Source organism: Vulpes lagopus, chromosome 8 (genome assembly GCF_018345385.1).
Source record: "Vulpes lagopus strain Blue_001 chromosome 8, ASM1834538v1, whole genome shotgun sequence".
NCBI lineage: Eukaryota > Metazoa > Chordata > Mammalia > Carnivora > Canidae > Vulpes > Vulpes lagopus.
In genome coordinates this window covers 14,309,261-14,337,205 of record NC_054831.1, presented here as the reverse complement: position 1 = coordinate 14,337,205, position 27,945 = coordinate 14,309,261, and the positions used below count along the sequence as shown (strand labels likewise).

At 38.2% G+C, this 27,945-nt stretch overlaps 1 protein-coding gene across 1 annotated transcript; it reads right to left on the bottom strand.

Moving 5' to 3' along the window:
- Window positions 1-3,504: 3,504 nt before the first annotated feature.
- LPL (lipoprotein lipase) lies at window positions 3,505-27,345 on the bottom strand. The gene is made up of 10 exons (XM_041765920.1): window positions 27,092-27,345; window positions 20,350-20,519; window positions 15,605-15,784; window positions 14,142-14,253; window positions 13,154-13,387; window positions 11,488-11,730; window positions 9,172-9,292; window positions 8,236-8,418; window positions 7,118-7,222; window positions 3,505-5,050 (listed from the first exon to the last, which is right to left on the bottom strand). Coding segments are annotated over exons 1-10 (1,416 nt in total). The 5' UTR covers window positions 27,159-27,345; the 3' UTR covers window positions 3,505-5,049.
- Between the last annotated feature and the right edge of the window lie 600 nt (window positions 27,346-27,945).

The following is a 27,945-nucleotide window of genomic DNA, read 5'->3' as shown; positions in this document are numbered from 1 at the left end:
TTCTAAATGACAGAAATCTCATGAGATTTTCTGTGTGAAATCAATTTTCTGGATGACAATGCTATGGGAAGGAAGGAATTTAGTTTGAAGGCTATTTGATTATTCTTAGCTTCAAATTTCATTAGATATGAGTCTATACATAATCCTGTTAAATGGAAGAAGTATATAATTTTATAAAAACAAAAATGAAACACCAAAAATAGAAACCAAGTAGCTGATTATCCATTATCCTTTGCCTTACTAAAGGCAAGAAGGGGAGAAGGAAATTTCCTTCAAAATGTAACCTGGTTCTTTTGAAATATGATTTTCTAAATATTTATTTAAAAAACCAAAAAACTATTAAAATCTTGTCCATAGGTAAAGTATATGTATTAGTTACCTATTACTGCATAACAAATTATCACAAAATTTAGCAGCTTAAAACAATAAACATTTATTATTTCACAGTTTCTGTGGTTCAAGGATTTGGAATGTATTGCTAAGTCTCTCATGACATTGCATTCAAGCTGTTGGCTAGGGTTGCTGTCTTTGAGGCTTGACTGGGTCTGATGGATCTACTTCCAAGCTCATCCTTGTAGCTGTTGAGAGGAGGTGTTAGTTCTTCACCACATAGGCCTCTTCATAGGGACACTCACAGCATGGTTTCCTCCAGAGTAACTCAAGAAGAGATACATTATGAGAGAACAACTTAAATAGAAGTCAGTGCTTTTAAAACCTGATTTTGGAAGTAACATACCATCACCTTTCCATATGCTACTGGTCACATAGGTCAGTGTAGGAGGTGGCTATCCAAGGATGTGAATAAAAAGAGGTGAGAGTCTTTGGGGCCGATTTAATGACTGATTGGTACACTACATACACACTGAGTCAGTAGTCACAAAGGGTTTGATGGGATTAATGCAAGTCCATTTTCTCCTGTTAAAAGCCCCAGCATGTATCTTTTAATAGAAAATTCATTGTGCTTTGTATATGAACTGAATTTATACTTAAGCACATATTTTTAATGTCTTTGGGGGGCAGAATGATATAAATGTGGGAGGATATACTGAGTTGTTAATCAGTAAGAATCAGTTTTAGTTTCATGCATGTTACTCAACTCTCTGAACTTATATCAAAAAATGAGAGTGCTAAGTGATTTCTAAAATTCTGCTACTTCTAAAAATGGTTATTTGATGATAGTCTAAATATAGAAAATCCCCAATAAGATTCATTTAGAAGCTAATTATCTTTATAATAATATGTCTACAGTATGATAAAGGCATCAAAAATGGGCCTGCCGTCTAACTGAATCAGGCTAAAATAAGACATTATTTAATTTTTTTATTAGTCTCAGAGGTAGAATTTAGTGATTCATCCATTGCACATAAAAAATAAGACATTTTTAACAAACAAGGTTATGGCAGCATTCACTTATGACAAACTGCCATGTATTGGGCCCTGGGATAGACAAGGCTGATGTTAGTGAATAGTAGATAAACACTGCACATTCCTCCTTGTAGGGGCAAGATGGGAGTGTCTCCAAATTATAGTTTTCATAGGTTATATATGTAACGTGATTGTGTCTATCACCACAGATCTATGCATATACATTTTAAAGAGTTTTATTGAAGCATGCCATAAGTCATCTATCTTATTAAGTGTACAATATAATTTTTTAGTAAACTGCAGAGTTGTGCAATCATCACCACAATTTAATTTTCATCATCCCCAAAAGACCTCTTATATTCATCTGTAGTTAATTTTTCTTCCAACTCTCATCCCCAGGCAACAACTAAATCTACTTTTTTTCCCTAAAATTTGCCTTCTGAAAATTTCATACAGATGGAATTATAAAATATGTAGTCTTTTGCATCTGGTCCCTTCATATAGCAAAAGTGTTTGAGGTACATCCATGTTGTAGAATATATCAGCAGTTCATTCTTTTAATTTTCAATAATATTCCTTTGTATGAACATATCACATTTTCTTTATGTCTTCACCACTTGATGGACATTTGGGCTGCTTCCACTTTGGAGCTCTTATGAATAATGCTGCTATGAAAATTTTGTCAAATCTTTGTGGACACGTTTCACTCCCCTTAGGTATATACCTAGTGGTGGAATCACTGGGTCAAATGGATTAAACTCTGTAATTAATTTTTGAAGACACTGCCAAACTGTTTTCTAGAGTGGCCACACCATTTTACATTCCCATCAGCAATATATGCTGGTTCACTTTCCTCTATGGCCTTACCAACTCTTGTTATTGTCTTTTTGGTTATATCAACAGGCATGGATGGACAGTGAGCAAAGTCTATAAACTTTATAGAGTCCATCAACTGGTGAAATCTCAATTACAGAGTTATGCAATCATCACCACAATTTAATTTTCATCATCCCCAAAAGATCTCTTATATTATTAGTAGTTAATTTTTCTTCCAACTCTCATCCCCAGGCAACAACTAAATCTACTTTTTTTTCTCTATAACTTTGCCTTTTCTGAAAATTTCATACAGATGGAATCCTAAAACACTCTATATCTAACTAACAATGAAGTTTTGGGTCAGTGGCCACTGAAACAATTATTTTCTGTATTAAATTCTTTCTGAGTTTACTAAGAAGCAATCTCTATTTAGTGCATGTATGGCTGTATGTTGTTCATTTCCCAAAGAAAAGTTCTAAAAAATGCACCTTCCCACACCAAATAGTTAATTTTATTGAACTCACTTCATAGGTAACAATTAGACTGCAGAAATAAAGATAATGTATTCTAGAAAATGGTCAAAATTCTTACATTAATCTAACATTTTACTAGTGAAAAAGTAGGTGCAGGCAAAGAAAGTTCTGTGTATTTTATTTAGGAAAAAAAACTGTATTATTTTCCTTTATAGTTAAAGGATCTCTAAAGTTTTTTACAAATGTAAATATAAAAATAAAATATAGTGTGCACTGTAATTTTTAGAAGCTATATTTTTTACCAAGTACAGTAATTTTACTCAGTAAATCTTAGTAAAAATTTGCTGAATGAACTTGCCCTAAGAAAAAATATCTTTTTAGGGGATTAAAACAATACAAAATGACTTAGTGTTTTAGTAAAATTTTGTCAATTTTATTAAAAGCAGGTTCTATTTCTTAAAATAATTTTAAGTTTCCTTTTTTTTAAAAAAAAAAAGTCTATTTTATGGTATTATTTCATCAGAGTAAGTTGGCCCAGTGAGACTGTCACTGACAAAGACATGTACAAAGTTAGCACCACATGTCTATAAATGTAGTTACCCAAAACCTTTCCAATATGCAATCTCCCTTTACTCATACACACATATATTTACAGCTAATAAATAACATTTAAAGCCAAAGCATTGTTATTATATATATATATGTATATATATGTATAATGAAGTCTGCAGAAGCCATAGTTCCTAGGGCCTTTACTGACTGGATTTATATTTTCTCAAGTTTATGCACCCTTGTTCAAAACCCAAATCCAGAAAATTAATGAATTAGCAATAAAGGGGGATGACAACAATAAATCTTACAATATTTTATTTTTAGAGAAAATTCATTCCAAGTTGGCTGACATCAATCACAGCATTCATCCTACTTTGTATAGGCATAATCATATTTCTCAAATGAAGGGCTGAAGTTCTAGAACCTCTGGAATAATTTTTACTCCAATACATCCTAATACTATATCCCTTGATTATTTGCTTTCCAAGGTATGCTGAATAATAAATGTACATGTGGGATTTCATGTATGAGTAATATGTTCAGATACCCACACATGTTCACAATTTGGATTCCCAGCAATAGCCTTTGAGACATTTTACTTCTTTATCGATTTATATTAAGATATAGATCATTCTGAAGATATGATAGCTAGTTTATAAATAACTGTTCACTCACTCTTGACTAGTTGTTAAAAACAACATCTCCCATGGCATTCCATGTGGCAGTGGCAATTGAGAATTCTTTTAATTGCCCACGATGGTTTTTAGCACTGTTAATGGGTAAATACCTTCACCTCTAAACTTAGTAAAAATGGTCATTGTCTAAAATTTATAAGACTTTACATGATGCATGACCTTGAATACATATTTTCTTTAAAACCAAAGAAGAAAAAGGCATTCTCAAAGTATGACTGAAGCATGACTGAGATAAATCTAAAATGGAATAGTGCCTATTGGATATTAAATGACCTCAAATTGATGAATATAATTTCTGAAGTCTGATAATGAAATTGTGGTATCATCTCCTTCCCCCATAGTTAAAATTATGTGTTTGTTGACAATAACAAGCTCATGTAAAACACCAACCTAGAAAACACTGTTAAAATATAATCTTGAGACAAGAGGGGCAGAGATTAAACAATAAACTGTAAAGCCTACTGAGACTGAAATGGTCTGAATTTTATATCTCTTTTAATTTGTAACTTAGCAATGATGCAACCAGCTGCAGGGAAGGTTTAAAGTTTCAGTGATTTATCATCTTCATTTTCTATTCCTCTCCCCAAGTCACTAGTCCCTGGTTAACTCCTGGGCAACACAGAACCCAATGGTAAGAGAAGAATCATTCCAAAAAAAGTCAGATGTTTTGACTGGTAAGTAAATGGGTCCAACTCATGCCACCAAAAAAAAAAAATCACTTTCTATTTTCAGACTTGAAGAAAACTTTGAGAAGATATCAATCCAGAAAATGCAGACTTCCAATTAAAATATGAGATTCTACTCAATTTTAGGCTATGGCTAAACTCACTAGATAAAGAAGGCATCTTATTTCCCATGGGCCAAAACAGTCTTATTTCTTTCTCAAAAGACAAAACAGTGATTTTCAAATCTATAATCTTTTAAAGTTAGAAGATGTGCTATTTGGCCACTATACTCCTCAAATTGAATTAGCCACTTTTTTGGGTGTTTGAGACTGTATCCTAAAACAACTAACAAAGACAGAGCTGGGATTAATACTCAGTAAAATTCTCTTTGAAACACCCAAAGCACTGGGCATCTTTTGTAAAAGTTACTTCATTCTTCATAGAATTTATGTGCTGTTCTTCCTTCTGTAGATTTGCTCAGGTTCTGAGAAAAAGCAGAGGAGGAAGGGCAATTTATTATTTGCTTAGTGTTTTACAACCATCCTCCCTCCCACCTTCATGATGAGAAAGTATTCAACTGGAAGTTCAGAACAAAGGTTGTGGGATCAGATGTGGATAATGGCAGGAAAGACTCTCTAAGATCTATTTAGAGGTGTCCCAATAAAGACTATCATTTTTAGAAGACTGAACCAAATGATTTCAAAGAAGGTATCATTTAAGATTTCTTAATCCTAAAACCTGTCAAATGAAATGCCTGATTCTTTTCTTGTGATGAGTCTTCTAAAGAGTTATATCAGAAGATAAGAGACAGAGAACTTTTGTTTTAATTTAGTCACAGAAGAGGGAAACTGCAGAAGGTTATTAGTCTGATTCATAATTACTTCCTAGATAAAGTTCAGATGTATAAAACAAAAGCCACCTAAATATCTGTGGTCTCAGTAATCCTATAAACAGATAAGGAATGTATCATTATTCTTTCTCAGATAAATGATTGTGACTTATATAAAAAATATGACCAGAAATATTCTTAAAACAGCTGGATATATTTCCTAATTTTTCAGGTTTTGCTTTTACATTCACATATAGATTTAAAGTTATGGATGATTTGGGGAGAATATGTGTGTACAAGTGTGTTTGTGTACATTTATATGTAACATAAATGCATGTATAAAACTTCACATGGGAGTCCCTTTCTAAAAATTAAATCAAATATAAAATTTTCTCAGATTTTTGATGAGGGAAAACAAAGCAATGAACCTCTGAGTAGAACAGTCTCCACTCAGGTAAAAATTTATTTATACTGCCTGGCTTAATACCATTAACTATTTTTTATTTCAAGTTTATCTTGAGTGCTCTTACATTAATGGTTTTTTTTACATTAATGTTTTTAATCAAGTGGTTTCACCTTATCATTCAAAGTGCATGTCACAATTCTATTTTTGTGAAAAATGAAAAAAAAATAAATGTTATATATGCATAGAGAAAGTCTGCAAGAATATAAATTTAAATGTTAATTGGGAGTTGTCCCTGGGGTATAGTCACAGTGATTTTATTTTAGCCTATTTCTCCTAATTTATCCATAATCCATAATCTATAATTATCATGGATAAATTATAACATGAAATAGAAATTTAAAATAATAGAGATATTCTACATAGGGTCTTTAATATACTTTTCTTATTAGGCACTTCTTACTCTCTACTTTTGTCTATAAATGTAACAGAGAAGACATACCAGAAGCAATTGTTTTTTCTATTTCTAGATAATGTTGTGACCAGCCTTTTCCATTGTTTCTTGTGTCCCTGGATTGTATGACATGATCTAAGCTTCTCCCCCTTATGCTTCTAACCCATTAGTACTTGGTATCTAGCAAGGGTATTAGTAGAGAAATGAAAGTAAGATAATGTGAGAATTCAGGAGGGGATGGGGATGGTCACGTGCTTAATCTCCATTTAGTCTTGATAGTCTGGAAAGATTCAGCTGCCATATGATTAGTCTTAAAGGTCAAGTAGGAAAAAGCCAGGGGATTGTTTTGAGATGGAAAAGAAAACTATCTCCTAAATTCTAACTCCATTAGCTCCCCATCGTTGGGGATTTTGAGATGGGTGCTTGGTGGCTGCCCCTTTGGCTCTCTGTCCTAGAGTCTGCTGCCACTTGGAACACCAAGGATTATGTGCTATAGTTGAGGTTTTCCTCCCCTGAAGGAAATATGCCCACAGCCACAATGATGACTACCATGCTGTGTGCTCTGCACACAGGATCCATAAAGGTAGCAGGGATACAGTACTGAAAAAAGCAGCAGTAAAGATTTTGTAGTAGTGCAAGAAGTAAAATAAAAGAACAGAAAGAGAAAGAAAAAAGAGGAAATACTGCCCAAAACAAGTGGGCCAGTCCGATGTATATACAGAAAAGCTAAGAAAGACCCCTTGAAGATTCTAGCCACAAGAATCAGTGCAAGTCTTTAAGTTATGGGATGAAGAGCAATGTATAAAGCCGTGTCCCCTAACTGCAAGCTCAGGATACCCAAGGAACTTTAGCCCATGATGCTCACCAGCCAGACTTCTTATTCAGAGACTTGTCATGGCATTTCACAAATACCACAGACGACTTTCCTTTCTGCAGATGAGACACTTTCTCCCTGGAACAGAAGATTACCCTGTAGAAGAAAATGAATGTGAACATGTCATACAGGAAAAGGGAAACAGTTGTTCAAAAAATATATGATTTGGTTAGGGCTATTTAAATCCCACCTGATCATTCTGATTAATTATTTTGATATTTCCAATAAACTGTTTAAAATCAGGCCATTCTGGTCAGCGACACATCTGATTCAGAATTTGAGGGCCTCGCCCACTGTTCAACAATAATCAGTCCAGACAGGCATATAGACAGCTTGGTGCAGCCTTAAAATCACAAGGCTTTCACCACAAGGTGATAGATACAAGATCATTATCTTGTATCCTTGTACCTGCCTTCAGGAATTCACAAACTATCCCTCAACTGTTCTGTTAGAGAAGCAAATGCTCTGCATAGCCTCTCAATCCACCTCCTTTTTTGTTTTTATGTGTTTTATTTGCTATAAAAGAAAATGACCAAAGATAAAAAATTTATCAATCCTAATTTAAAGAGTCATTGTTATTAACAATAACATTTTTATTAACACTATAATTTGCAAAATCCCTATACATTTAGAATAAAAGTTTTAAATCTTACGGGGCTCTTGATGCAATTAATTTATAGATATATATGAGGTGCAGGTGGGGAGACAGGATAAGACTACCTTAGAATCTCATTCTTCTTGAAAAAGTTTATTTTAATCTTTGAATGTCAAAGTAACATCTCTGAAATTCTTTCCATAAGTGTTTTGAGCTTGCAAGAGACAGTGTTAAATGAAAAGCTGAGATCCTCAACTTAAAATCTTAGCTCTCACTCGATAATTGTGACCAATTCAGGGATTATATTTTCTTTCCATGAAATTCGGAAATATTATACCTCCATAGCATGACAATAAAAGAACACTCCTCCTCAAAATTATAGGTGTAATTACCTAGGTGATATAGTTTTAAAGAAAAATCTTGCTAAAATTCCACCTAAGTGTTGAAGGCTCCATTATCCCTAGGTAAGGATGCAGTGAGTCTAAAGTGAATGGAGAAAAATAAATTTAATTACTTTTTTTGAGTCTCTCCAGCTTTTACTCTGATCTTCTCAATAGCAAAGCCAGGGCTGCTCCACCAGTCTGACCAGCTGAAGTATGAATCACTTTTCCATTTGAGTTTCAACATTAGCAGTTCTCCAATATCCACCTCCGTGTAAATTAGAAAAGAGTATGTCTTATTAGCAGAAACTTCAGGCCTGAAGAAAAAAATCAGCATATTTGGTTAGTTTAGAAACAAGTTTTTTTGTTTTGGGTTTGTGGTGTGTGTGTGTGTGTGTGTGTGTGTGTGTGTGTGTTTTCATTTTTCTTCCTCCCAAGACATAAATAGCTTTATTGTTTGGGAGATATTTTAAAAACGCAAAAAATGTCCAACAAAATGCTCAAGATGAAGATCAATGGCATGTAGGGTATTTTAAAAGATATCTACACCCTTTTAATCTATTCTTTTACATGAACAGTATGAACGATTTAATACAATTCTTAAGAAAAAAATCCATAAATCAATCATTCAGAGATATTTATATTTTAATATATCCCCTTCCAATCTATATTGCTATGTGAACGTGTTTACCTTGTTAACATCATAGGATATATATAATTCTCTATTCTTTCTTTATTTCATATTTTACCTTCCATTTTTTGCCATGTTTTACCTGGTTTTCTATAATTATAGTTTTTAGAAAATAGATTGATTTTATTGACTTTAAACCACAATTCATTTAACCATTGCCTCAATGTTGGGTACTTATTTTGTTTCTAATCCATGCTATTATAGGTACCAATGTAATGGATATCTTTTGTCATAAAGCTTTAAAAAAAAAAAAACTCTGTTGAATTATTTCTTTTCCAAGTGTCCTACTCTTCTTCTTGGTTCTAAAGACCAATGATTATAGCAGGTAGCAGTGCCATTTAAGCCCACATGCTGGAGGTAAAACCATGTGGCTACTCACAGGGTAAAAGGGATGTTCTCACTCTCGGCCACAGTGCCATAGAGAGAGATCTCGAAGGCCTGGTTGGTCTGTGCATCACTCTCGGTCCCAGAAAAATGTATCTTTACTTGGTAATGGAAGACTGTAGGGAGAAAATGTAGGGAACAAGTGCTAATCAGTTTTTATGCAAACACCACAGTCCCAAATAAGCAGGCAATTCAGAACACAGAATTCTGAATCATTAAATAGGAAGTGCTCACGCATGACTATCTGTTTGGTTTGGAAAGATTTCTTCATGTCTACACAGTGTTTGTTACTAGAAAATACAGACCTTGAATTCCACTCCCTTTCAGTAAAGTGTGGTTGTAGTCAATAGGAAGAATCCAGTTGTGTATGAATTGCTAAGCAGTCCTAGAAAGTAGTCACCTTTGATGGGGCACAACGGAGATCACATCAAGTAGCCAAAATACCCATGACTCTTTCTCCATGAACTCTTCCCTTTCTTGGACATCTTATCCCCAAATATCTGTATGGAGCGTATTTGGCATTTGTTAATGGGACGTGGGCATTTGTATGTAACTGTATTTCTTCATGTTTTATGGGTATGTCTGACTCCCTACCCTATGTGTAAATTCCCTCAGGCCAGAAGATCACATTTATATTCTTTATCCCCCTCACCATCTAGCACAAAGTAGATATTATAGCAGGTTCACAATCAAATTTAGTCATTGAATCACAGTGAGGCCATAAAGACTGCTGGTTCCTGATGTGTTCTGTATTAGGGAGAGCTTCTGGAAGCAGATACTTGGACTTCTACATTTCCTCTCTCCTCTCCGCATCGCTACTAAAAACCCTGAGTAGATAGGATGAGGGAGGTTAAGGAGATAGGAAACTCCACAGGCTTAACACACAGCTACTAAAGGGTGAAGAGAAACCGAGTTTGGTGTTGAATGGAGCCCTTGCAGGCATCACCACAGGTCAGAGCAGAGGAAGTTGAAACTGCCAAAGTTCCCCCAAGAATAGTGAATAGTGATGGAGCCCTGTGTGGCACTGAGCAGAATGCCTGAGTGATAAGCGAGATCTCCCAAGTCTTCGGAAGATTCCAGTCTCCTCTATACCTCACACACAGTTTCTCATTCTGAAGAGTCAAGGAAACAAAGGTTTCCTCATTGCTTAAAAGGCTTTCTTGAATTCCTGCTGCTCCAGACCTTTGGGCCACCAAATGCACTGCTGTAGAGGTTCTAACAAACCACTTTACAAACGGTTGCCTCCACCAGATATATTTTACCTTGGAAAATTGTATTTCAATGCCATCCCTTCCCTCGGATTTCTACCTGGGCTCCACATAAGTTAGCTTTTCGGGTCGTAGTTCCTCTTGCCAGATTTCCCTGGTATCTCTTCTCCTGTTTCCCTTCAATCTCTATAAATCTTGCTCTAAACAAACTGCCAAGTTTGAAGTTCAGCTGGTACAAATTCATGACAAAATGGAAATATCTTAGAGGCTTGATATATTCTTCCCTCTCAGGAATAGATGAACTTAAAATACAGGTAGTTTTTGCCTTCATTTAAAGCAAACTTTAGGAGGGGAGCCTGGGTGCTCAGCAGTTGAGCATCTGCCTTTGGCTCAGATCAGGATCCCAGGATCCTGGGATCCAGTCCCACATCAGGGTCCCTGTCCCCTGCAGGGAGCCTGCTTCTCCCTCTGCCTATGTCTCTGCCTCTCTGTGTGTCTCTCATGAATACATAAAATCTTTAAAAAAAATAATAAAGCAAACTTTAGGAGTTGGCAAATGTTTTTCTGTGAAGGGCCAGATACTAAATAATTTAGGCTTTGTGGGCAATACAGTCTCTGTAATTACTTAACTCTGCTGTAGTAGAGAAAGCACCCTGAGCCAATACAAAAATGAATGTGTGTGGCTGTATTCTAATAAAACTTTATTTGCAAAAGCAGATGGGGGGCTGGATTTGACCCATGGGCCACAGTCTGCTTGCTGACCTGGATAGATGGATGGTTTCAAATTAACTCTGAGCCAGGTACTAATGGACTGGCCCATGCTAATGGTCACAACCAAAGAGGAGGGTGGCAAGCAAGGCTGCTGCGTAGAGTAGTGCAGGTTGTGCATTGGGCCTTACTGGCAATGGGAATTGGGAGCTTCAGTAAAATGGACCAGGGTAACTCCATCTCTATCAATAGAAATACAAGTAAGGGTTCAGAGTCTAGTAACATCACCTTGCCACCTCCGTTGCAATGGACAGACTCAGTACATGGGAGGCAATGAGCATGATAAAAAATAGGATTAAATTGATCTTCCCTACTCACAACATTCTCCAGCCTACCTTTGTAAGGCATCTGAGAGCGAGTCTTCAGGTACATTTTGCTGCTTCTTTTGGCTCTGACCTTATTGATCTCATAGCCCATGTTGTTGCAACGGTTCTTTCTGCAACTCAGGCAGAGCCCTTTCTCAAAGGCTTCCTTTGAATTGCACCGGTAGGCCTTACTTGGATTTTCTTCATTCAACAGAGAGTCAATAAAGAGGTGAATGGAGCGCTCATGGGAGCACTTCACTAGCTGGTCCACATCTGGGAAGAAAGAAGCACAAAGAAAATTCAATTCCATGAAAGTCCATAATAAGTGTTTCATCTTGCGTGTCTAAACTAGCTTAGGTGTGTAGTCAGAATAAAATTACCCAGGATCTAGTCCTATGACCTTTTGAGTGTAAGTCCTACTTAAGGAGGTATTCTTGGTGGCAGTTTCTCAGCTCTGAGTGTCAAAATTGCAAATATCCAGAGAACTTTTGCCTTTTCTGCTGTCTTATATTTGTATGTTTATGGAAATATAATAAGAGACTTCAAGGTAGAAGCTGACTTCCCCAGTTTGTTACATCCTTCTCTTATATTGAAAACATAAAACATTTCTACATGCTTCTAGAAACAACATCATGAAAGGCAGAAATATTAAGTGAAAAGTATTTTATCATAGATACTATGTATAATTGAAGGTTGTATCACTGCTAATGGTTTTTACGTTAAATGAATCACAGAAATAATTAGCAATGTAATAAAAGTGTATCGCTTACCATAAACTTTTATAACTATTGAAAATAGTAACTTAAGCTGTAATTTCTAAAACCTATGTACAAAAGACCTGAGCTTACTGACTATAGGTTGGTTGCACTGCCCACAAAGATGAAAAAAAGCCCTTAAAACAAATTATAAATTTAACACAAACATAATTATTGAAGTAAATATTAAGATAATATTAAATTGCATTTTTTCCTTAAATTTTGAGATATTTATTGTTAGAGAATAGTGATTTGGTGGGATTTTTAAAATTTTTTTTAAAGATTTATTTATTTATTTTAGAGAGAAAGAGAGAGAACGTGTGTACATGAGTAAGGGAAGGCCCAGAGGGAGAGAATCTTCAAGCAGACTCCCCACTGAGGGTGGAGCCCCATGCACGATTGGATCCCATGACCCATGAAATCACAACCTGGGCTGAAACCAAGAGTTAGATGCTTAACAGACTGAGCCACCCAGGTGTGCCTGATTTGTTTCTTATTTGTATGTCCTTTAAATGGCTGTCAAAAGGAATTTGGACTAATTAACATGTATTTTACTTTCAGTAAAATTCAAAATAACTCTTACGGTTTCACAACCACATTCATTCAAAGTACAATAACATGTGACCAGATACCATTTTATCCTGCTATTATCCAAGGCAGTGGAGTTTTCTTGTGTAGATCTCACCTTTCCTTTCTTTTATTTCTGGAAGCGCAGTACTCAGTGTAGTCTACAACATAATACATAAAATAAAAAGTGTCTGTCTGACCAAAGGAAGTAGTAAGGCTGTAAAGGTAATCATGCTGAATACGATAGCTTCTTCAGAAACATTTCTTGGCTAAATGTATATATTGAAACTACTTACTTGTGGGAAATGGGTAGGAGACTGGATCAGTAAGAATTAAGAACGAAACAGTTTAATTAACTTCTAAATCATAGTTACCTCCAAGGCCTCTCTCTGCAATCACACGGATGGCTTCCCCAATGTTACATCCTGGTTGAAAAGTGCCTCCATTAGGATAAATATCAACATGTCCTACTGGTTTCTGGATTCCAATACTTCGGCCAGGTGACCCTCTTGTGAATGTGTGTAAGACATCTACAAAATCTGCATCATCAGGAGAAAGACGACTTGGAGCTTCTGCATACTCAAAGTTAGGTCCAGCTGGATCTAGACCTTAATGGGGGAAAAAAAAAGTCCTCACAGATATTTAAATTCCCATTCGTTTTGTCCTCCATTAGTTTCACCTTAGCATTGGATTGTTCATCATTTGAATTGTAACTGGCAGCCACATATGTTCTTATTAGCTCCTTATTCTGTAGTGATTGGATCCTTAGATTACCGAGAATATTAAAACTAGGCTTAGCACCTTTAAAAGGAATTTGAGTTTCTTGAACTAGCTATTAAATAGCAATTTTCATTCAGGACAAGAAGATCCTCTTTTATAAATTATTTTTGAGACTGGTGAGAAGGCCTTCAAACAGTGGTGGGTTCTTTCTTTTTCTCCAGTCGTGCCAAATCATCCATTGCCTTTGCCCTGGTTGACTGTCTTCCTTTTTCCGAGCAGCCTCATGTGTTGGTCCTTTTCCATTTTTCCCAGCACTGATATGAGAGGTGACATACATGCAATATACCACCACAGGATAGAGCAGAGGGAGGAGGGAAATGAGCTTCCCAGGGACTCCACTGGGCTCTCTGTGCTTAACTCTGTTCTGTTTCGCTTCTGACAGTAGGTGGTAAGCCCAGGAGAGCAAAGACCCATATTCTATCCTACTCCAGAAAAAGAGCCCTCCCACAAGATAATCAAATGTCAGGGCAAACAAAGAGGAACATCACATACATATGGGAATTTGACAAGCATCCTATTCTCTTTCAGAATGACAGGCATCTCAACTCTTCTATGATAAATCTACTGGCATTGCCTTCTTACCAGTAATTCTATTGACCTTCTTATTGGTCAGACTTCCTGCAATGCCAGCAGCATGCGCTCCAAGGCTGTATCCCAAAAGATGGACATTGTCCAGAGGATACTGAAATTCCTCCTTTGGAAGAGAAAAAGAAAAAGGGGTTCTTATGGTTCTGTACAAAAGATCAAAGCTAAAATGAAAAAATGAATATACTGTTTTTGAAATACAGGCAATGCTGAAAATTAACTCTACTTATTTTAATTCTGTGTTATAGATCAAAGAAATATTCTAGTGTTGATATTTTCTCTTTCTTTAAAAACATATGTAAGTTAGAAAGTTGTCCCATACATCTGAAATTGAAACATATGGAAATCTGAATTTCCATATATCTGAAAATATATGTATGCATATAAACATATATGTATTGCTATATATTTATATGTAGATACGTGAGTGTATATATATGTGTGTGTGTGTGTGTCTGTATGTAGATAAACTATCTGTAAATACACACACACATATATTAAACAGATATTTAGCTTTAACCCATTATTCCCTACTCTAAATACCCAAATCATTTTATTCTTTAAGGTTAGTCAGAAAATGACTTAAAACCAGAAAATATTACAGGGAGAAGGAATCATAGACACACATGGTCCAGCCTCTTTATTCAACAGATGGGAAGCCTGAGGCCCATGCAGATGATCTGATTTGTCCAGGTTCACTTTTCTGACAAGCAAAAGAGTCAAGAAAAGAACTTTTATCTTTAAATGGTCTGTCCAATAAACGGAGCTTATTTTTTACCTCCAAGTATCTGGCTTAAATAATTGGGCCCCATCAGAGTATTAGGGTTTTTTTTTTTTCAGCCAACCCCAAGATACTTTTCAAAGGTAATTTTCAGAGGATGGCATCAGAGAATAAAGTGGATAAGGTGGCAGCTAAATCAGAACTCCTCACCTTTAGCCACTTCATGTGCTACAGACCTTCCCTGACATTTTCTTCCTAGCTCAAATCAATCAGTCCCCTAACCCTCAACAAAAATCTGGATTTTTAATCTACACTAAGGAATGGGTATTGTTAATCTTTTCGTGAAAAAGATTGCTATTCTAATGGGTCAAAGCCAGGATAACATTTCCATGTGCCAGTCAACTGGTACAGAAAGATTTGGCTAAATATGACATCTTTTCTCTGCCCTGAAATAACAAGCTTTTGTCCGGTCTGCCCACTTAGTTCTTGGTCTCCCCAGATCTATTCACTATGAAAATATCAGAGGATAGGGCAGGGCTGGACTATGGCTTGACTTTACAGTTTTATCATTCTTATCATAATGCTGCTTTCTGGCTAAAAAATGCCCATGCTTATTCTGAAGATTCGAAATGCTCCAGAAAATATTTATATTTAAGTGAAAAGTAATAAAAACCAGTTTTTGTTCAGTACTAGTGAAGGGATATGTTTTGGACACATGTCTTCTTCCCCCAGTCCTTACCGCCAACCAGTTGATGAACTTGGCCACATCTTTTCCCACCAGCTTGGTGTACCCTGCAGACACTGGATAATGCTGCTGGGCTCGTGACAGCCAGTCCACCACAATGACATTGGAGTCCGGTTCCCTCTTGTACAGGGCAGCCACAAGTTTTGGCACCCAACTCTCATACATTCCTGTCACCTGGAAAGGATGATACAAGCTTTCCTAAAATACCCACCTACAACTTGTCATAGATATCTCGGCCTAATACACTTATATTAAATGGAAAGAAAACAAACATACAAACTTGAAAGGAAGCCCACCGCCTCAGAAAGAAAATTAAAATCATGCAAAAGAGTGTTTGTTCAGAGATGTGCCTGACAAGTTTGAGCATGCCAAAGAGGGGATGTGTTGAGCTGAGGAATAGCAGACTAGAGTTTACACCATCAGTTTTTAAAAACTTGTTTTATAAATTCTGTAAAACCAACAATTTATATGAAAGATCCATCTGAATAAGTTAAAATTCTGCAGAATTATAGACTATTTTAAAATAAATTTAATTACGTTCAATTAGGCTAATAAATCTTTCACAACTGCATTGTTTTGGAGGATGCAAATACACTTTTTTCCTATAAACAGTCATTTACATACAACATTAGATGTGCTAATGAAAAAGATAGTTTTAAATGTACTATCCTAACAGAAGGTAAATTCTATTGGCAATCTCTTTGTTAATATATAAGAAAATGATAAGCTTTGGTTTAGATTTTTTTTTATAATTCAAATTCTTAATTATCAAAGTAGAAATTAATAAGGTTTAATAGTCACACTTCCCAAATTATTAGATTGGTCCTGTTTGGAGATAAGGAGACTGGCAACTATAAATCTTTGCTTCTTGTTTTAAAAAGGCTCCCAAATTTAAAATCGAAAGAACTATAAGAGTTCTCAAGTTAACTCTATTTATGTAAAATTTTAAGTTTTCAAGGAGGGCATCGGACACCTCTGCAAAGATGCATACTTTTAAAAAAATTGAAACACACTTAAAAACTGCAGATTGGAAAACTGTGCACTATCTTGCCCTGAGCTCAAACATAGCAGTAACCTGATTCAAATCCCCAAGTCTCCCTGCCCTTACCATAACCTGAGAGAAAATCATGTTGTAACCACTGTAAAGGTTACTTAAATATGTACTCAATGAAGAAGGTTCTGAAATACATGTTTAAAGTAACTTTTCAAGGGAGACCTATAAAACCTATATTTTTCTTAGAATAATTCCAATAGCAAAAAATAGGACTCATGAGTTCTCAAACCAAGAGACTTCATCTGGAATTTTGATCTTATATAGTGGATTCTTTCAGATATGCTTCCATTTTATTCAGTTTATTTTCTAGACTAAAACTATCAAAACATGAGCTCCTGATACTAACAACTGTACAATTTTTCACCTCATTGTTGTGCCCTGTGGTAGGAAAAAGCAAGCCTGAAACCCAGGAGATCTTGGTTTCAGTCCCAGCTCTTCCAATAATTACTTCTATGAATGGAGGCACTATATTAACCTTTTAGGCCCGCCTATAAAACAAAGGGGTTGGGTTCAGATGATCCTGAAGTTACTTGCCACCTCATAAATGTCTTCTTGTATCCATTCTGACTCCCAATCTATTTGCAGTGATATAATACCAGCTCTAAAGCTATTGCCATTTCAAGCATGAAGAGGGTGAAAAAAAAGTTTTAAAGCCCATTAGAAACTCATTTAAACCTTCTTTGAAGGCAGCCTGGGTGGCTCAGTGGTTTAGCACTGCCTTCAGCTGAGGGCCTGATCCTGGAGACCTGGGATCGAGTCCCACGTTGGGCTCCCTGCATGGAGCCTGCTTCTCCCTCTGCCTGTGTCTCTGTGTCTCTCATGAATAAATAAATCTTTAAAAAAATAAAAAAAACTTCTTTGAACCTGTCTCAGTGAGAGGCTGCTTTAAAATGTCTTAAATGTGAAAGAGGGTACTTGATGGGATGAGCAATGGTGTTATGCTATATGTTGGTAAATTGAATTTAAATAAAAAATAAATAAAAATTAAAAGTCTTAAGTGCAGCCTGGGTCTTTGAGGGAACAAGTCAGAATACCACCTAGCCCAAAACTCTGATAAATTGGTCCTGTCTCTCCTTCTCCTCTCTTAGCTTTGGGAATTTGCTATCCTCTGCATCTTTTCAAGAAAGGATGATGTCAGGTGTTCAGAATGCAAGGTTAACTACTGATCCTTTCAGCCAGGCTTGAGGACCTCCTACTACAATGAGAACTCTGGTCTATGAGACCTAAGCAGGGGAAAAGCTGCAGGACAGCTGTGTCCAACTTGTAATCTGGGATGTGTGCTCTAATGCACACTAAGCATTCTTCTGGATTTTCCATGAAAAGCTGCAGAATTTCCTTATTTCCCTTTGTCTTAGGATCTTGAGCTGCTAAACAGTTTCCCTCACATAAGGCAGAAAAATCTCGTTTGCTCTAAGCCCCTATTGTAAGTTTTTCTGTACTATCAATATTTTCAAGTTAGGCAATCTGTCAAAGAGCAGTAACCCAACTTACTCCTACAGTGACTGATACTTTTATTAACTGCCTAAAAATTAATCCTTTCTTTTTTTTTTAATTCAACATAAAATACTGCTGTAAGTGACCTGGAACAGCAAAGGAGTGGAAAACCCAAGCAATCACCTTTTTAACTCTAAAAAGGTATTATTTACTAGGGTTTTTCTCTGAGATTCCTTAAATCAGCACAAATTTTTGAAATCTTTGATTTCAAAGACACACAGCTGAACTGAAGTCCTCCTGTCCACTCATTCCAGGTGGTCCAACTGAACCACCCAGGCAGTCCACCGAAATAAGCTGAGATCAGTTACCCAGTGTATCTGGATTAGTTATTGCATAGACCAACCAGCTCTTTATGATGAGACTCCGTACCACAGCCGGTGGCCTTGGCACCTGAGCTCAGAGACTTAAAATGTCAGGACACACAGGGTAAAGAATATGGTGGGCTTAGTGGACCAATGATAGAAATTGGCACTGTCTACCAATACTGACTTAGCCATTTCATCTTTGCATGAGAAGGAACTATGCTTTTCAAAAATTCCTAAAGTATCAAGTTCTTACAGGGATAAGACTGAAATACTCAATTTATTCCGTCATATAAAATGTTTATTAAGCTTACTATACTTTTTCAAAAAGTATTTAAAGTTCTATATACAATCAAAACATCTCTAAGACTACCAATGATTACCACTTATTTAAATCTCTTATAAAAAGACCTATGTTAAGAATTTTAATATGTATTTTTATCATAACATATGTAATTCACAATGTTAAACTAGTAAACTGATTTTTTAAAAATAAACGTCCATGTAAATTCTGTTAGTAATTGCCTTCATCTCCATAAAAGTCTAGCAATTGTTCTAGATTGTTAATAAGAAAGGCACTTAAGTTACACAGGAAAAGAATGGAGATGGAAGTCTGTCAATCAAAAAAAAAAAGAAATCTGTCAATCATTCTCTAATTCATCTCATTAGAATTTACTTAGTATCTATTACTATATTCACAAGCTCTGACATAATGGCAGGATTATTTCTCTTTAACCTCCCATTTTATATAAGTCCTTTTTATATAAAAAATGAAATCTGCTCACTTTGGTTTGAAAATATTAACCACCAACTGAAGTAGTTACATAAGAACTGTACCATGGAAAGTACATGTCTGGCGCATTTAGAAGGCAGTACTTTAATCATAGTCTTTATTTTTTTTTAAGTTTTGTTTTTCTTTTTAAGAAGTTTTTACTTAAATTTCAGTTAGCTAACATGCAGTTTCACATGTAAAATTTAGTGATTCAACACTTCCTTACAACGTCTGGTGCTTATCACAACAAATGCACTCCTTAATCCCTATCACTTATTCATATTCTTTAAAAGTAAAAGTAAATGAGCACTGGCTGTTATACACAACCGGTAAATTATTGAACACTGCATCTGAAACTAATGATGTTCTATATGTTGGCTAATTGAATTTTAAATTTTTAAAAAATATTAGTTGAAAAAAAGTAAAAGTAACTGTAACCAAATATAACCAAATGTAACCACAGCTTTCACTTTTTCTAATCATTCTGTATGACACCTGTCTCGCTAGCCTTCTTTCAATTGCTAAAAAAGTTCCCGAAAGTTTACAATTGAAGAATTTTGGAAGCAGAGTCTAACCTCTCTGTCTTACACATCAGTCAACCGAGGCCTAGAGACGAGAAGAAGCATCAGTCACATCACAGAGCTGGAAAATGGCAAAGCCAGAACCAGAATCAATATTTCCTCACTCTACTCCAACACTCTCCTCTTTCTGACAAGTTCTCCCTTAGGAGAAGACCTTTGATAATGTGCTGCATGAATCCGGATCACACCAGGTGTCCAAGGGCATCCTAAAGCGATAATCTACATTCTGCTCTGTAGTTGAGCAAAGCCTTGCTTTCTCACCTCATAAGAGTGGCTGGTTCGAGGGCACCAACTAAGTACCATAGTAAAATGAAGGATGGCCCTATGTGGGGGAAGTACTTATGAACCTGTAATTTTAGATTCCACAGTCCTCACCCCAGCCAGAATTGCCTGCACTCAAGTTCAGAACAAAGCCATCAGAAAACAAGCAGAAATACAGGATATGGAGACTCATCATGGTGTTCCCAACAACTGGAGCAAGCAAGTCAGATGCCTGGTCTACCCCAATGTGCTCCTTCCCTAAGAAACTGTCTTACCGTCCAGCCATGGATCACCACAAAGGTCTTGCTGGTGTGATTGAAGTGGCAGTTAGCCACAGATTCTATCACTCCGGGAATGAGGTGGCAGGTATCCTCAGCTGTGTCTTCAGGGGTCCTTAGAGCAAATTTACTTTCGATATCTACAAAATCATTTCCTCCTGGAATTCCTGAAAAAGGAAAAGTTGGAGAGGTGGCTAATTGGAGGGTTGTCTGTTTTATTTGCTGGAATGGTATGTTTTAGGTTTATCAGCAACTACCACCGATGCTATTTTTGTTTCTATTTTGTCTAAATATATGTAGACTGAATGGAGAATTACTAATCCTCCATTCAGGTGAAAAAAAATTGACAGAGACCAGAATCCAAATCTTTTGGTTACAATTCAAAACTCATTCTCCTAAAGAACATTGGCTATTGGCTCTTACATGGTAAAGTTCCACTTATCTCATGTATTACTTACCTCTTTCAATCTCTGGTTACATCTAAGGCATAATTTCAAAATATTATATAATAGGCCTGAGGAAATGTTGTTTCCTTTTCACTAGCATAATTTTTAAAAATATAAGCCATAAGAAAAGTTGGAAGCCTAGGGAAACTTTTGTATAAAATTGATCCCGCACCCACAGCAAGGTAAATCAGTTAAAAATGCTTTAAAAAATAATTCAGCGGGTTGTTCAGAAATACAAGTCTTTCACACAAAGTCAAAGCTTTAAAAACTACAGCAAAGCAAGTTTGGGAAAGACTCCACTTTAACTCTTCAGAGTTAATCCCAAAGTGAATAAGGAGAGAAATAAAACTTCAGCCTACCTTTTGACTCTCTTAACTTAAAATCTAAATTTTTATAAATCTTCATTTAATACTACAGTGAACACTTGAAGTAAATTGCATTTCAAATAAAATCAAACTCTTCTACAAGGTGGACAAGTCAAAGGGAAGTCATATTAGTGGAAATTATTTCATTTCTTGACAAGTAAAAAAAATTAAAACTATTATAAGAAGGTAGATTTTTGGGACACCTGGGTGGCTCAGCGGTTGAGCATCTGCCTTTGGCTCAGGGCATGAGCCCGAGGTCCTGGGATCGAGTCCCACATGGCTTCCTGCATGGAGCCTGCTTCTCCCTCTGCCTGTGTCTCTGCCTCTGTATGTGTGTGTCTCTCATGAATAAATACATAAAATCTTTTAAAAAAAAAAAAAAAGGTAGATTTTTGTAGATTTTAGATTTCTCTATTTTTTAAAATTTTTATTTATTTATTCATGAGAGACATACAGAGAGAGGCAGAGACACAGGCAAAGGGAAAAGCAGACACTCTACAGGGAGCCTGCTGTGGGACTTGATCCCAGGGCCCTGGGATCAAAACCTAAAAGGAAAAAAAAAAAAAAAAGACCTAAAAAGCAGACGCTCAACCACTGAGCCACTCAGGTGCCCCTAGAGTTCTCTATTTAAAACTCAGAAGATAAATAACCGGTACTTCTAATTTCTTAATGTAAACTCACTCTTTTCACAATCCAAACGTTGAAAATCTGAAATTTTAAATAACATTGCAAAGCCAGGCCAAAAAATGAAAAAAAAAAAAAAAAAAGAATGATATAGGCATTCAAACCAGGATTATCCTGTAATTAACTGAATGCTGGCCAACATTTCCTTTTTAATTATTTTCTAAAATTCCTTAAGCAATACTGTGGCTACTTGCTAAGTAATTCTTTTTTTAATATTTTATTTATTTATTTGAGACAGAGAGAGAGAAAGAGAGCGAGAATAAGCAGGGGGAGCTTCAGAGGGGGAGGGAGAAGTAGACTCTGCTGAGCAAGGAGCCCAGGATCCCAGGATCATGACCTGAACAGAAGGCAGACACCCAAGTGACTGAGCCACCCAAGCGTCTTGCTAAGCAATTCTTTATAGATGACAAGTTGATCACATACACACACTCACACACACACACACACACACACAAATTTCTAGCACCTGAACATTCTGAAATAAGTTATTCAAATAAGAGCCTGTGGTAAACTATTGATATTTAAGGCTTTTTTCATTTCCATATTGCACTTGAAAGCCACTGACCCATCAAAAATACACTCTGCCTTCTATCTTATTTGAAGATGTAGGTTTTCCTTTTCCTTCCTAACCAGGAAGTATTCTGGTGGCCTTATTAGTTGCCTAACAGTAGAAAAAAATATTGTAAATTTTGAATCTACTCTGCTTTCAATGCCCAAGTGAGTTTTTTTATTGTTAGAAAGTACTTTAGAAAATGTAAAACTAAATTAGTTTCACCTATCCCATCTCTCTCCACATCAAATAACTCATCCTTCCTCAATAATCATATTTTAACATTTGATCACCATTTTTTTTTGAGATAGAAATCACCCAAATGACATGGCAGACAGATTTCACCCACCACCTATCTGTCAAACTGATATTTAAAACTATTGCCTTGGCACAATTCCAGAGGATGGCACTCACTTTGGTCTATTCTTCCCTAGAATTATGCATTATGGTAGCCCTCATGTTGCTGGTGGTTTTAAAATGACTAAAAATATTCTCTGACACTATTAAGTCTAGCTTTGCATATTTCCATGAAAAAAAAAGGTCTATTAAACTCATTGATTTTGGGGCGCCTGGATGGCTCAGTCTGTTGAGCACCAATTCTTGATTTCGGCTAAGGTCATGATCTCAGGATCATGAGATCAAGACCCATGTCAGCTACGTGCTGAAGGCGGAGCGTGCTTAAGGTTCTCTCTCTCCCTCTGCCCCTCCCCTCTTGGACTCATGGGCTCACTCTCTCACAAAAAAAAAAAAAAAAAAAAATTTGTAGCTCCTGTACAGATTATCTGCATAGCCTTGAGAGGTCCAATTTTCACAACTAACATTTCCTGTGGGTACATAACTTCTGAATCAAAAAAATAGGAAATTCCTACATTCTCAAACAAGTTTGTATTTGGAGATTTTTATTTCACTTCTCAAGGAAACTATTTTCCATTTTAAGTTACAGAAAGCGTAATGAAGCATTTGACAAGAAGATAGCACCATTCTATATGCCACGTGATATTTTCAATTCTATGTCAGTTCTATACATGAAATCATAAGTATTAGAGATTACAGTCAATCTTTCCTTTTCTTTGGTATTCTGATAGAAATTTTCACATTACTAGTGTTTGTAAGAGTGTCTCAGCATCCTAAAGATGCATGTACTTTCCAAGTCTCACCTTCTCACACAACTGATGTGGGTCAGTCAATATGTCTAGCTGTCCCAGTATACACTGGGATTGCTCTTAGCTGGCAGATGAACTGATTTGACTCAACTGTTACTAAGTGAATTATTGTTTTCCATACATAAAAATGGTATTAATGACTCTGCACTTATCCTGTTTAAGGGGGTAAGGATCTTTTTTATCAGGTGCCCTTAGAAAGTAAGGCCTTAAAATAGTGGAAGGGAGATTGCCTAAGGTATATTCCTCCATAAGAGCTTCCATTCTGAATTCAACTTATCACATCAGCATCACCACACCAGCCTGTTCCCATCAGACATGTCCTTATTCAGCACTAAGGTAAGATTTGGGGTAAGTTACAAGTTAATTCACTCCTTGACTATGTAATCTTCATTTCTAAATTCTTAAATAGCTAAAATTCTAAGTGTATAAACAAAGACAAGGACGTTTACTTAATGTGGATAATAACTTACGGAGATGAAATTATGTTAAGAGATCAAAGTATTTCAAAAGTAAATTTATAGAAGGTACAGTATTGTTCCTAGAAAAGAAGGAACATTGAGCATCCCATAAAAGATAGTCTAAAGTCAGTTCACAATTATCCGATGGATACAATTAGTGTGCATATGAAGACATGAGGCACAAGACCTCAATTTTAATGAAATTCTCTTTGAAGTTTCTACCCGACTATACACATACCTAAAGGACTTCATCAATAATTTACCTTCTCTCTGAAACTGATGGTCATACTTAACTGACTCAGGCAGCTTCTACAGAATGCCAAAAACCAAATGGAATGGGTGAGAACAAAATAAGATTCGATGAGGGGAAAAAGAAAATCAGTATCCTCTGACTGAATTGATTGGTCTTTTCAGATATTCCAACATAGACAATTGCTCTTGACTTATTTAACAGGTTTGCTTTTCATTTCTTTAGAAAAAAATGTTCATAAAACAGGAGCAGTAAACTATATAGCCCAATTTCTCCTCCTGGAATAAAGCAAAGAAGGAAGGCGAAGCTAAAAACACATTGCTGGAAGAAAGTGAAATTTTTCCATTGTAACTCTACCTCTGTGTCTGACTTGCGCTTTTCAATACTATCAATCAATCATCCAGTGGTGAGCTCTGCTCCATTTGCAAATGGTATCAGCTATTTTGCTGTCATCACCCATCATATTTAACTGAGATGTTAGCCTGGAAATTCACTGTGGCAGGTCAAATAGACTTATAGCTACTGAATACTGATCCATATGCTCCTTGTCTAGCTCCAAGTTCCCTAATGAGGCCCTGCAGAAACTGAGGTGGCTTCAAGAATAAAGAACCTGAGGGCAGTGCCTCATAGCCTCACATTCTTCTTAGAAAAAAAAAAAAATCCAGAATAAATGAAGTCAGAGCCCAGAGAGGTGCTGTTTGCCATTCTCTCACACTCCTATCTTTTGGCTCTGAAATTGTTACATTCCTAGATTAATTCATTTGGAGGAGAAAAGGAGGGGAAATTTGCTGTGATGGGAGAAGCATAATATAAAGGGAGGAAGTGGTGGAGTGAGAGTGAGAGGGAAGAATAGGAAGGATTAATTTCAAATCTACTTAAAAATGATTCCTCCCTTGGACCTCTTGGGTGGCTATGTCAGTTGTGCATCTGACTTTTCATTTTGGCTCAGGTCCTGGTCTCAGAATCCTGAGTTGGAGCCCAGCATCTGCTGGCCAGTGGGTGCTGAGCCTGCTTAGGATTCTCTCTCTCCTTCTCCCTCTGCCCCCCCCCCCCCAACACCTCCCTCCCGGCACACTCCTGCTCTCAAAAAAACAAAAACAAAAAGTGCAAAATCATTTTAAAAAATCCTCCCTTAATTTACAGCCAGCTAAAGCATGCATTGGTTAAAATCCAATTTAATTCATCAATCACAAAGTGTCCATTTAAATCGAAGAGTATGAATTAGAGTAGCTTAAGAGAATTTTGAGTGTGGTCTGAACTCCTCATTTTAGAATTGAGGAATTTAAATCCAGGGAGGTGACACTAACTAGACCAGGAATGTGGGGTCCTGAACTTCTAAGAAGCCAGCAAGAACAGGGGCTCCTGCATGGCTCATTGGGTTAAGTGTCTGCCTTCCCTCGGGTCAGGATCACAGGGTCCATAAGCTTCTCCCTCTCTGTATGCCCCTCCCCCGCCCCTTATATTTTCTCTCCCTCTCCCTCTCTCTTAAAATGAATAAATAAATTTTTTTTTAATGCCAACCAAACTGTGGACAACACATATTTGTGTGTTCTTCTACGGTAAAAGTAACTTTACACCATGGTGCATTTTCTGAAATAAGAATATGGAATTTGTTCTTACCATCTTTTGGGGCAGAGTTCAACACTATGGAAGGAAACTTGCCACTATATAAGATCCTTAAGACTTTCTGATTGAACCTTCAGTGTTCTTAAACACAGAGAAGATACTTGTCTTTTTATCCGCTCCGACTTGGTGAAATCTACATTTTTTTTTAAAGATTGTATTTATTTATTCATGAGAACACACAGAGAGAGAGAGGCAGGGCACAGGCAGAGGGAGAGGCAGGCTCCATGCAGGGAGCCCGACGTGGGACTCGATCCCGGGTCTCCGGGGTCACGCCCTGGGCCAAAGGCAGATGCTAAACCGCTGAGCCACCCCACCCGGGCTGCCCTGAAATCTGCATTTTAAAAAATAAATCTAACAGAAAGGGTCTTCTACAGCCCCTTGCTGAGATGCACTTTGAGCTGCTCTCAGAGTCAGGACAAAGGGGTAGAACTTGACCCAGGCCGCCTGAAGGCACGTCCAGGCAACGCTGCCCTGAGTGCAATTTCACCAGAAAGGGAGGAGGAAATGTCGCCTGGCTTTAGGACTTGCTCGGGCGCCTCTGGGTGCGCCACGCAAGGTGCAAGGCCCGGGGCTGCCTGCACAGCGGGCAGGTGCGGCGCGGGGCCTTTGTCTTCCGAGGCAGAAAGACCTTCGCATCCCTCGGGCCGCGCGTCCACCCGCAGCACCCGGCGGGCCGGGCGGTGACCCGGGGCTGTCGGCGCACGCAGACCGCTGCCGGCCGCGCCACGTGCAGGGGGCTCCGCGCACGGCTGGGTCCCCGGGCGCCGCGGCGAGGGGTGCGCGCGCGGAGCGCCCCGGGCCCCCGAGGGTGCGCGCCCCCCCCCCCGCGCCGGGAGCGAGCGCCCCGGGGCTCCCGCGAGGCGAGCGCGCCGCCTCCCCGCCTCCCCGCCTCCCCGCTCGGCTCCCCCTCGCCCGCCCCCCCCCGCGCCCCCGCGCCCGCGCGCCGGGGTCACCTTGGCCCGCGCGCCTCTCCCGCCAGGGCCGCCCCGACTCCCGGAAACGCGGCCTCCGCCAGGTGGCGAGAGACCGCGCGGGACGAGGGCGGCGCGAGCGGCGGAGCGTTCCCGCGCCCCAGCCCCGCGGCTCGCTCGGGGAGCGTCCCGGGCCCCTCCTGCCGGCTCCCCCCCGCGGCGGCGGCGGCGGCGGCGGCCCGAGACCCAGCCGGCAGGTGCGGCGGAGCCCGCGCGCGGGACTTACGGGCGGCGGCGGTCAGGCTCTGCAGCCACACGCCCAGGGCCACCAGGGCTAGGGCTCTGCTCTCCATCTCGGGCGCGTCCCTCGGCAGGGCCACGGGGCAGGGCGGACGCGCGGACGGGGAGGACCGGCCGAGCCCGCGGCGGAGCAGGCGTGGGGCGCGTCGCCCTGTGCAGGGGAGCCGGGGCAGCCCGGAGTGGCCGGTTCCCTCCGAGCAGGAGGAAGACTCGAGTCTGACACGGTTTCCACTCCACGGCCGCTTAAGTGACTGGAAATATGCAAATAAACCTCATCACCTATTGGCTATAAAATCATAAGTTGGGGGGAGGGCCCTAAATTCGCTTCCAAGTACTTGAGCAAACTGTGAAGAGGATCAGCCCTGCCATGGAGAAGAGGGGAAAAGGGCAGAAGGGAAAATTAGCTTTCTCTGTAAGGTTTCTACTTGCTGTTCCTAAGGGCTCTGCCTCACAAGGGCCCCCCTGCACCAGCACCAAGCTCAGATTTATATGCATTTATGTCAAATACGGTTAAGGATCCCCAGTTTTCCAAGAAGGGGAAGTTAAGCTGTTAAAGTACATTTGATCAATACTTAAAACTGCGCTTCTCTTTTGCTGGCTTCTCTTTGTAACTTGCAATGTTTTTGTTGTTGGTTGGTTGTTTTTGTTTTTCCCAAAATTCTCCTGGAAAATGTCAATTTAGGGACCCATGGACACACATTGTTCTGCAGCTTAGGTTTGCACAATCTGGTGTATTAACGTTGGCAAAATGGATTAGCCTATGTGGTGGAGAAAAGCTTGCTCTAACTAGTTTCTAGATTTTCTCTGGCGAAAATTATGTGCGATCCTCAAGCTCATAAA

Bases quoted from the DNA above. Each gene is read 5' to 3' on its own strand.
- LPL (XM_041765920.1), bottom strand. From the start codon at position 27,158: ATGGAGAGCAGAGCCCTAGCCCTGGTGGCCCTGGGCGTGTGGCTGCAG. The intron at 11,731-13,153 runs GTAACTATGATT...CTTTCTTCCCAG, and splicing joins TGCAGAGAGAGGCCTTGGAG to ATGTGGACCAGCTAGTGAAG. The intron at 7,223-8,235 runs GTAATTAAATTT...TTTCTTCTACAG, and splicing joins GCTGGAGAGACTCAAAAAAA to GGTAATCTTCTGTTCCAGGG.